General features: G+C 59.7%; 2 protein-coding genes across 3 annotated transcripts in view; both read left to right on the plus strand.

Annotated features, from left to right (window-relative positions):
• The window catches only part of LOC135999638 (host cell factor 1-like), a 24,887-nt gene extending 22,207 nt beyond the window's left edge, over positions 1–2,680 (plus strand). Inside the window, 2 exon segments of the mRNA XM_065653198.1 lie at positions 1,318–1,556; positions 2,366–2,680. Of these exon segments, the coding sequence (XP_065509270.1) occupies positions 1,318–1,556; positions 2,366–2,680 (554 nt within the window).
• Positions 2,681–3,483: 803 nt separating this feature from the next.
• On the plus strand, positions 3,484–10,048 carry FAM3A (FAM3 metabolism regulating signaling molecule A). Of its 2 annotated transcripts, XM_065653189.1 has the most exons (10): positions 3,484–3,538; positions 3,660–3,691; positions 5,234–5,344; positions 6,181–6,204; positions 7,426–7,555; positions 7,635–7,693; positions 8,520–8,570; positions 8,703–8,787; positions 9,749–9,875; positions 9,950–10,048. In XM_065653189.1, the coding sequence occupies exons 2-10, from the start codon at positions 3,679–3,681 to the stop codon at positions 10,046–10,048; spliced, it is 699 nt and encodes a 232-aa protein (XP_065509261.1). In that variant the 5' UTR covers positions 3,484–3,538; positions 3,660–3,678. The 2 variants fall into 2 exon arrangements, with proteins under 2 accessions (XP_065509261.1, XP_065509262.1); XM_065653190.1 differs by lacking the exon at positions 7,426–7,555 and having other exon boundaries at positions 6,107–6,204; positions 9,950–10,038.
• Positions 10,049–10,137: the final 89 nt, after the last annotated feature.

The raw sequence follows: 10,137 nt of genomic DNA on the forward strand, positions 1-10,137 counted from the left end.
GGTGGGATTTGGGTGGAATTTGGGTGGAATTTGGGGTGAATTTGGGTGGAATTTGGGTGAAATTTGAGTTAAATTGGGGTGAATTCGGGGTGGAATTTGGATGGATTTGGGTGGATTTTTGGGGGATTTGGGTGGAATCCGGGTGAATTTTGGGATGGACTGGAGTGGAATTTGGGTGGAATTTGGGTGGGATTTGGGTGAAATTTGAGTCAAATTTGGGTGGATTTGGGGTGGAATTCGGATGGATTTGGGTGGATTTTGGGGGGATTTGGGTGGAATTTGGGGTGAATTTGGGTGGAATTTGAGTGAAATTGGGGTGGATTCGGGGTGGATTTGGGGTGGAATTTGGGTGGATTTATGGGGGATTTGGGTGGAATTCGGGTGAATTTTGGGATGGAGTGGAGTGGAATTTGGGTGGGGTTTGGGGGAAAATTGGGTGGGATTTGGGTGGAATTTGGGTGGAATTTGGGGTGAATTTGGGTGGAATTTGGGTGAAATTTGAGTGAAATTTGGGTGGATTTGGGGTGGAATTTGGATGGATTTGGGGGGATTTTGGGGGGATTTGGGTGGAATTTGGGGGTTATTTGGGTGGAATTTGGGTGAAATTTGAGTGAAATTGGGGTGGATTCGGGGTGGATTTGGGGTGGAATTTGGGTGGATTTATGGGGGATTTGGGTGGAATTCGGGTGAATTTTGGGATGGATTGGAGTGGAATTTGGGTGGGGTTTGGGGGAAAATTGGGTGGGATTTGGGTGGGATTTGGGTGGAATTTGGGGTGAATTTGGGTGGAATTTGGGTGAAATTTGAGTGAAATTTGGGTGGATTCGGGGTGGAATTTGGATGGATTTGGGGGGATTTTGGGGGGATTTGGGTGGAATTTGGGGTTATTTGGGTGGAATTTGGGTGAAATATGAGTGAAATTGGGGTGGATTCGGGGTGGATTTGGGGTGGAATTTGGGTGGATTTATGGGGGATTTGGGTGGAATTCGGGGGTTATTTGGGTGGAATTTGGGTGAAATTGGGGTGGATTCGGGGGGATTTGGGGTGGAATTTGGGTGGATTTTTGGGGGATTTGGGTGGAATCCGGGTGAATTTTGGGATGGAGCGGAGTGGAATTTGGGTGGGGTTTGGTTGGGATTTGGGTGAAATCGGGTGGGGTTTGGGTGGATTCGCGTGGGATTTGGGCGTATTCCGTGGGATTTGGGCGGAGTTCGGGTGGGATTTGGGGGCTTTGGGGTTTGGGGAGCCCCGTGGGGGTTTTGGGGTGTCCTCCCCCGATTTCTGCCCCCCCCCCCCCAATTCGTGTCCCCCCCGCAGACGATCGGCGACTCAGCGATTACAACATCGGCCCCTCGGCCAGAATCAATTTGGTGCTGAAGCCGAAACTCGGGGACCCCCCCAAAGCTGGGGACCCCCCCCAGGGCCTCGGGGACCCCCCCGTGGGCTTTGGGGACCCCGGGACCCCCCCCCTGGGTTTTGGGGGGGCCCTGGGGAGGGTCCTGGGGAGACATTTGGGGGCGCAGGAGGCGCAGGCGCTGCTGGGGCAGCTCAGCAGGGTGAGCGGAGCGCGGGCTGGGGCGATGGCATTGGACTGGGATGGGACTGGGATTGGACTGGGATTGGACTGGACAAACTGGGAGGGACTGGGAGTGAACTGGGATTGAATCAGAGGAAACTGGGAGGGGAATGGGGGAACTGGGAGGGAACTGGGAGCACTGGGAGGGACTGGGAGTGAACTGGGAGTGAATCACAGGAAACTGGGAGCACTGGGGGGCACTGGGATTGGACTGGGATTGGACTGGGATTGGACAAGAGGGAACTGGGAGGGACTGGGGGGAACTGGGAGGGACTGGGAGTGAACTGGGAGTGAATCACAGGAAACTGGGAGCACTGGGGGGCACTGGGATTGGACTGGGATTGGACAAGAGGGAACTGGGAGGGACTGGGGGGAACTGGGAGGGAACTGGGGGAAACTGGGAGGGGGCTGAGAGTGAACTGGGATTGAATTAGAGGAAACTGGGAGGGAATGGGGAGGGGAATGGGGGAACTGGGAGGGAACTGGGAGCACTGGGGGGAACTGGGAGGGACTGGGAGGGAACTGGGATGGGACAAGAGGGAACTGGGAGGGACTGGGGTTGAACCACAGGGAACTGGGAGGAACTGGGGGGAAGTGGGATTGGACAAGAGGGAACTGGGAGGGACTGGGGGGCACTGGGAGGGAACTGGGATGGAGAACAGGGTGAATTTTGGAGAATTGGTTGGATTTGGGGGGGGATTTGGGGTTATTTTCGGGGGGTCCGTTGGTGTCGTGCCCGGGGGGGTCCCGGGGGTTGGTGGGGTCCCTACTTTGGGGTGTCCCCCCCAGGATTACGCGCTGGGGCTGCGGGGGCTCAGTCTGGACGACGTGGAGCGAATGGGGACGCGGCTGCTGCTGGGAGGCCCCGCCCACAGCGGCGCTGGCCCCGCCCACAGCGACACAGGCTCCGCCCACAACGGCGCCGGGCCCGCCCACCCCGGGGCTGACCCCCGCCCACAACGGCGCCGGGCCCGCCCACAGCGACACAGGCCCCGCCCACAACGGCGCCGGCCCCGCCCACCCCGGGGCTGGCCCCGCCCCCGCCGCCCCTGGCCACGCCCCCTAAAGCCCCGGCCACGCCCCCTCCCCCCAATCTCGCAGTAAAAGGGTTTTTTGGGGGAAAAAAAGGAAGCGCTGGTTTATTGGGGGGGACTGGGAGGGACTGGGGGTCACTGGGGTGAACTGGGAGCGCTGGGGGGGTCACTGGGATGAACGGGGAGTGCTGGGGGGGTCACTGGGATGAACTGGGATGAACTGGGAGCACTGGGGGGGTCACTGGGATGAACTGGGATGAATTGGGAGCGCTGGGGGGGGTCACTGGGGGGTCACTGGGATGAACCGAGATGAACTGGGGGGGTCACTGGGATGAACTGGGATGAACTGGGAGCACTGGGGGGTCACTGGGATGAACTGGGATGAATTGGGAGCGCTGGGGGGGGTCACTGGGGGGTCACTGGGATGAACTGGGAGCGCTGGGGGGGTCACTGGGATGAACTGGGATGAACTGGGGGGGTCACTGGGATGAACTGGGATGAACTAGGAGCACTGGGGGGTCACTGGGATGAACTGGGGTGAACTGGGAGCGCTGGGGGGGTCATTGGGGGGTCACTGGGGGTCACTGGGATGAACTGGGATGAACTGGGAGCGCTGGGGGGGTCATTGGGGGTCACTGGGATGAACTGGGATGAACTGGGAGCACTGGGGGGGTCACTGGGGGGGTCACTGGGATGAACTGGGATGAACTGGGAGCGCTGGGGGGGTCATTGGGGGGTCACTGGGGTGACCTGGGGTGACCTGGGAGCGCCGGGGAGGCCCCTCGCCCCGATGATTGACAGGCGGGCCCGCCCCCGCGCTCTGATTGGCCGCCGCCGCCGGCCGGAAGCGGCGGGGCCGCCGGAAGGGGCGGGGCCGAGCGCGCGAAGCCGTTTCCGGGGCAACCGCGGCCTGCGGCGCCGCTTCCGGGTACTCGGGGCGATTTTGGGGCTTTTTGGGGGGATTTGGGTTTTTTTGGGGGGGGTTTTGGGGCTCCCGGGAGGTCCCTGTGGGGGTCTGACCTGTGTCCCCCCCCACAATTCTGTTCCAGCCCCACGGAGCCGCCCCCGATGCGATTGGCGGGTAAGGGAGGATCAGTGGGGCTGGATCTATGGGGCTGGATCTCTGGGGCTCGGGCTGTGGGATTGGGGGGATCTATGGGGCAGTGAGGGGGTTGGGGGGCAGCTGGGGGTCCCTATGGGTCCCTATGGGTCAGTTTATGGGTCTCTGTGGGTGTCTATGGGTCCCTATGGGTCTCTGTGGGTCCTTGTGGGTCCCTATGGGTCCCTATGGGTCTCTGTGGGTCAGTTTATGGGTCCCTATGGGTCCCTATGGGGCTCTGTGGGTCCCTATGGGGCTCTGTGGGGCTCGGTGGGTCCCTAGGGGGCTCTATGGGTCCCTATGGGTCTCTGTGGGTCAGTGTATGGGTCTCTGTGGGTGTCTATGGGTCCCTATGGGTCTCTGTGGGTCAGTGTATGGGTCTCTGTGGGTGTCTGTGGGTCCCTATGGAGCTCTATGGGTCTCTGTGGGTCCCTATGGGGCTCTGTGGGGCTCTATGGGTCCCTATGGGTCAGTTTATGGGTCTCTGTGGGTGTCTATGGGTCCCTATGGGGCTCTGTGGGTCCCTGTGGGTCCCTATGGGTCAGTTTGTGGGTCTCTATGGGTCAGTTTATGGCTCCCTGTGTGTCCCTATGGGTCTCTATGTGTCCCTATGGCTCCCTATGCGTCGGTTTATGGGTCTCTATGGGTCACTTTATGGGTCTCTATGTGTCCCTATGGATTTCTATGTGTCCCTGTGTGTCCCTATGGGTTCCTGTGGGTCCCTATGGGTTCCTGTGGGTCCCTATGTGTTCCTATGTATCTCTATGTGTCCCTATGGGTTCCTGTGTGTCCCTATGTGTTCCTATGGGTCCCTATGGGTGTCTGTGCGTCCCTATGGGTCTCTGTGGGTTCCTATGGGTCCGTAAGGGTGTCTGTGGGTCCCTGTGGGTCCCTATGGGTCCCTATGGGTGTCTGTGGGTCCCTATGGGACTCTATGTGTCTCTATGTGTCCCTATGGGTCTCTGTGTGTCCCTATGGGTCCCTATGGGTGTCTGTGGGTCCCTATGGGTCCCTATGGGTGTCTGTGGGTCCCTGTGGGTCCCTATGGGTGTCTGTGGGTCCCTGTGGGTCCCTGTGGGTCCCTATGGGTCTCTGTGTGTCCCTATGGGTTCCTATGGGTCCCTATGGGTGTCTGTGGGTCCCTATGGGTCCCTATGTGTTCTTATGGGTCCCTATGGGTCTCTATGTGTCCCTATGGGTTCCTGTGGGTCCCTATGTGTTCCTATGGGTCCCTATGGGTCCCTATGGGTCTCTGTGTGTCCCTATGGGTTCCTATGGGTCCCTATGGGTGTCTGTGGGTCCCTATGTGTCTCTGTGTGTCCCTATGGGTCCCTATGGGTGTCTGTGGGTCCCTGTGGGTCCCTATGGGACTCTATGTGTCTCTATGTGTCCCTATGGGTCTCTGAGTGTCCCTATGGGTCCCTATGGGTCTCTGTGTGTCCCTATGGGTTCCTATGGGTCTCTGTGTGTCCCCACGTGTCCCCACGGGTCAATTTGTGTGTCCCCACGTGTCCCCGTGTCCAGGTCCGCTCCGCGTGGCCGCGGTGGCCGGCGCGGCCGCCCTGACCTGGCTGCTGCTGACGGGGCTGCTGGGGCCGGGCAGGAGCCAGAGCCCCATCCGGGGCCTGCTGGGCCGTGAGTGACCACAAACCCCCAAACCCACCCAAAATCACCCCAAAAACACCCCCCGAAACACCCCCCACCCCTGCGGAGCCTGCTGGGCCGTGAGCGACCCCAAACCCCCAAAATCACCCCAAAAACACCCCCCGAAACACCCCCACCCCTGCGGAGCCTGCTGGGCTGTGAGTGACCACAAACCCCCAAACCCCCCAAAATCACCCCAAAAACACCCCCCGAAACACCCCCACCCCTGCGGAGCCTGCTGGGCTGTGAGTGACCACAAACCCCCAAACCCACCCAAAATCACCCCAAAAACACCCCCCGAAACACCCCCCACCCCTGCGGAGCCTGCTGGGCCGTGAGCGACCCCAAACCCCCAAAATCACCCCAAAAACACCCCCCGAAACACCCCCACCCCTGCGGAGCCTGCTGGGCCGTGAGCGACCCCAAACCCCCCAAAACACCCCAAAACCCAAAATTCACCCCCAAATTCACCCTAAACCAACCCCGAAACACCCAAAAAATACCCCCAAAATTCCCCCAAAACAACCCAAAAATACCCCAGAAATCCCCCCAAACCAACCCAAAAATTCACCCCCAAATTCACCCTAAACCAACCCCGAAACACTCAAAAAATACCCCCAAAATTCCCCCAAAACAACCCAAAAATACCCCAGAAATCCCCCCAAACCAACCCAAAAATCACCCCAAAGCAACCCAAAAACAACCCCAAAATCCCCCCCAAACAACCCCAAAATCCCCCCAAATCCCCCCAAGCAACCCCAGAACCAACGCAGAAATCCCCGCCCCCGTTCCCGTTGGGCGGGGTCTCCACGTTCCCCTCCCCCCAGGTGCTGAGCGCCCCCCGACCGCAGGTGAGGGGGCGGGGCCTGTGTGGGGGCGGGGCCTGGGTTTGGGGGCGGGGCGTGGTTGTGGGTGGGCTTTGAGGTTTGGGGGCGGGGTTTGCGGTTTGGGGGCGGGGTTTGCGGTTTGGGGGCGGGGCTCTAGATATTTGTGGGCGGGGTTAGATGCTCCTGGGCGGGGTTTAGCGTTTGTGGGCGTGGTTTTATATTTGTGGGCGGGGGTTGTGTTGGTGGGCGGGATTCGGGGTTGGTGGGCGGGGTTTGATCTGGTGGGCGGGGTTTGGGAATTGGTGGGCGGGGTTTGGGGTTGGTGGGCGGGGTTTGATCTGGTGGGCGGGGTTTGGGGTTGCTGGGCGGGGTTTGATGTTTGTGGGCGGGGTTTGAATCTGGTGGGCGGGGTTTGGGGTTGGTGGGCGGGGTTTGATCTGGTGGGCGGGGTTTGTTGCTGGTGGGCGGGGGTTGGGGTTGGTGGGCGGGGTTTGATGTTTGTGGGCGGGGTTTGGGGTTGGTGGGCGGGGTTTGGGGTTGGTGGGCGGGGTTTGATGTTTGTGGGCGGGATTTGAATCTGGTGGGCGGGGTTTGGGGTTGGTGGGCGGGGTTTGATCTGGTGGGCGGGGTTTGGGGTTGGTGGGCGGGGTTTGATCTGGTGGGCGGGGTTTGGGGTTGGTGGGCGGGGTTTGATGTTTGTGGGCGGAGTTTGAATCTGGTGGGCGGGGTTTGGGGTTGGTGGGCGGGGTTTGAATCTGGTGGGCGGGGTTTGATCTGGTGGGCGGGGTTTGGGGTTGGTGGGCGGGGTTTGATGTTTGTGGGCGGAGTTTGAATCTGGTGGGCGGGGTTTGGGGTTGGTGGGCGGGGTTGTTGGTGGGCGGGGTTTGTTTGTGGGCGGGGTTTGTTGCTCGTGGGCGGGGTTTGATCTGGTGGGCGGGGTTTGGGGTTGGTGGGCGGGGTTTGATCTGGTGGGCGGGGTTTGGGGTTGGTGGGCGGGGTTTGATCTGGTGGGCGGGGTTTGGGGTTGGTGGGCGGGGTTTGGGGTTGGTGGGCGGGGTTTGGGGTTGGTGGGCGGGGTTTGGGGTTGGTGGGCGGGGTTTGTGGGCGGGGTTTGATGCTCGTGGGCGGGGTTTGATGCTCGTGGGCGGGGTTAGGGGCTGGTGGGCGGGGTCTGGGCTCCGTGGGCGGGGTCGGGCGGGGGGTGTGGGCGTGGCCTCGGCGCTGCCCCGCCCGTTTCCGGCGCAGGGCCCCGCCCCTTCCGGCCGCGCTTCCGGTGCGGGCTGCCCCGGCCGTGCCCGCGCTCCAGCCTCGCGTTCCGATTGGTCAGCGGCGCCGCCAACGTCATCGGGCCCCGGATCTGCCTGGACGGCCGGATGTGCGGCACCGCCCCCGTTACCCCGGTAACCCCGTTAATTAACCCCAATTAACCCCCATTAACCCCAATTAACCCTCAGGCTGATGAGCAGCGGCCAGAACAACGTGGGGCGCGGCCTCAACATCGCGCTGGTCAACGGTAATTAGCGCTAATGAGCGGGGAGCCGGGGAATTAATGGGATATTTGGGGGATAAGCAAGGCAGTAATTAGGGGGACGGGGTAATTAAGGGGTAATTAGGGGGTTGGGGGCTAATTAGGGGTAATTAATGGGGTAAATAGGGCATAATGAAGGCGGTAATTAGGGGTTTGAGGAGAATGAGGGTAATTAGGGGGATGAGGTAATTAAGGGGTAATTAGGGGCTTGGGGCTAATTAAGGGGTAATTTGGGGGTTAGGGGCTAATTAGGGGCAATTAATGGGGTAATTGGGGTAATTTGGGGATAATTAAGAGGTAATTAGGGACTTAGAGGTAATTAGGGGGTAATTGAGGGAGTAATTAGGAGGTTATTACGGGGTAATTAGGGGTATGTGGGTAATTAAGGGATAATTAGGGGAAATTGGAGGGCTTAGGGGGCGGTTAAGGTGGTAATTAGGGGGTAATTAGGAGGCTAGCACTAATTAAGGGCTTGGGGCAATTAGGGTAATTAGGGTGTTGGGGTAATTAGGGGGTAATTAGATGATTAATTACCCCCCACGGCTTAATTACCCCCCCCCCCCAGATCATTAATTACCCCCCTATGTTCATTAGTTCCTCCCCTAAGGGCTTCGTGACCCCCCGATAATTAATTAGCTGATTAATTAACCCCCCCAGGTCGATTTCTGGCCCCCAAATCTCCATTTGTTCCCCCCCCCAATTAATTAATTCCCCCCCTAATTAATTAATTCCCCCCCTAGGGCCTTAATCACCCCCCAACGGCCCCGCCCACCCCGCTAATTAACTAATTAAGCTGTTAATTAACCGGCAGGCGTCAATGGGGAGCTGATCGCGGCCCAGGCCTTCGACATGTGGGCGGGAGGTGAGTTGGTTTGGGGGCGAAAAACCCCGATTTTGGCTCAAAAAAAACCCCATTTTTGAGTCCAAACCCCCCAGTTTTGGGCCCCGGCGCGTTGGTGGGGGCGGCTAATTAGCGCTAATTAACTTAACGAAGACGCGGAGGAGCTGCTGAAGTTCCTGCGGCCGCTGCACGAGGGGACGTTGGTTCTCGTGGCCTCGTTCGACGACCCCGCCACAAAGTGACCGAATCCGCCGCTTTTTGGGGCGTTTTGGGCCATTTCGGGGCTTTTCTGGGGCTGGTGGGCGGGGTTTGGGGTTTTGGGGGCATTTGGGGTTTTTGGGGTTTTTGGGGGATTTGGGGTTTTTGGGGCATTTGGGGTTTTGGGGGGATTTGGGGTTTTCGGAGGGTTTGGGGGTTTTTTAAAGGGGATTTTGGAGGTTTTTTGTTAACTTGGGGGTTTTGAGGGTTTGGGGGCTTTTTGGGCAATTTGGGGCTTTTAATTGGTTTTGGGGGTTTTTCTCGGGGGGGGGTTTGGGGAATTTTGGGGGGTTTTGGGGTTTTTTTGGGATTTGGGGTTTTTTTTGTTAATTTGGGGGATTTTCGGGGCTTTGGGGATTTTGGGGCAATTTGGGGATTTTTTGGGGTTTTTTGGAGGGTTTTGGGTTTTTTTTGCGGGGGGGAGTCCCCTTATGGGTCACGGCTGGGATCTATGGGGCAGGGCTGGGATCTATGGGTCAGGGCTGGGAATCTATGGGGCAGAGTTGGGATCTATGGGGCAGGGCTGGGATCTATGGAGCAGAGTTGGGCTCTATGGGGCAGAGTTGGGAATCTATGGGGCAGGCCTGGGCTCTATGGGGCAGAGTTGGGATCTATGGGTCAGGGCTTGGATCTCCAGGTCAGGATTGAGGATCCATGGGGCAGGGCTGGGCTCTGTGGGGCAGAGTTGGGATCTATGGGGCAGGGCTGGGCTCTATGGGGCAGAGTTGGGCTCTATGGGGCAGAGTCCGGATCTATGGGTCAGGGCTGGGCTCTATGGGGCAGAGTTGGGCTCTATGGGTCAGAGTCCGGATCTATGGGTCAGGGCTCGGATCTCCAGGTCAGGATTGAGGATCCATGGGGCAGGGCTGGGCTCTATGGGGCAGAGTTGGGCTCTATGGGGCAGAGTTGGGCTCTATGGGGCAGCTCCCCGCGCCCCCCAGGCTGACGGAGGAAACGAGGCGAATCTTCGCGGATTTGGGCAGCGCGGCCGCCAAGGATTTGGGCTTCCGGGACAGTTGGGTGTTCGTGGGGGCCAAGGGGGTGCAGGACAAGAGTCCCTTCGAGCAGGTACGTGCGCTTGGGGGGCTGCCCCACACTTATGGGGCAGGGGGACCCCCCCCTGAATTTATTTCCCCCCCCAGCACGTCCGGAACAGCCGCAGCTCCAATAAGTACGAGGGGTGGCCCGAGGCGCTGGCCATGGACGGCTGCGTCCCCCGGCGGCCCCCGGACGCGCGCTGACCCACACTTGGGGGGCAGCCCCACGGCGCAGGGGGCGGCGGCCCCCGCGGCGCTTTCGGTTTGTCGGACGCTTTTTTGGGGGAATAAAA

Source organism: Caloenas nicobarica, chromosome 29 (genome assembly GCF_036013445.1).
Source record: "Caloenas nicobarica isolate bCalNic1 chromosome 29, bCalNic1.hap1, whole genome shotgun sequence".
NCBI lineage: Eukaryota > Metazoa > Chordata > Aves > Columbiformes > Columbidae > Caloenas > Caloenas nicobarica.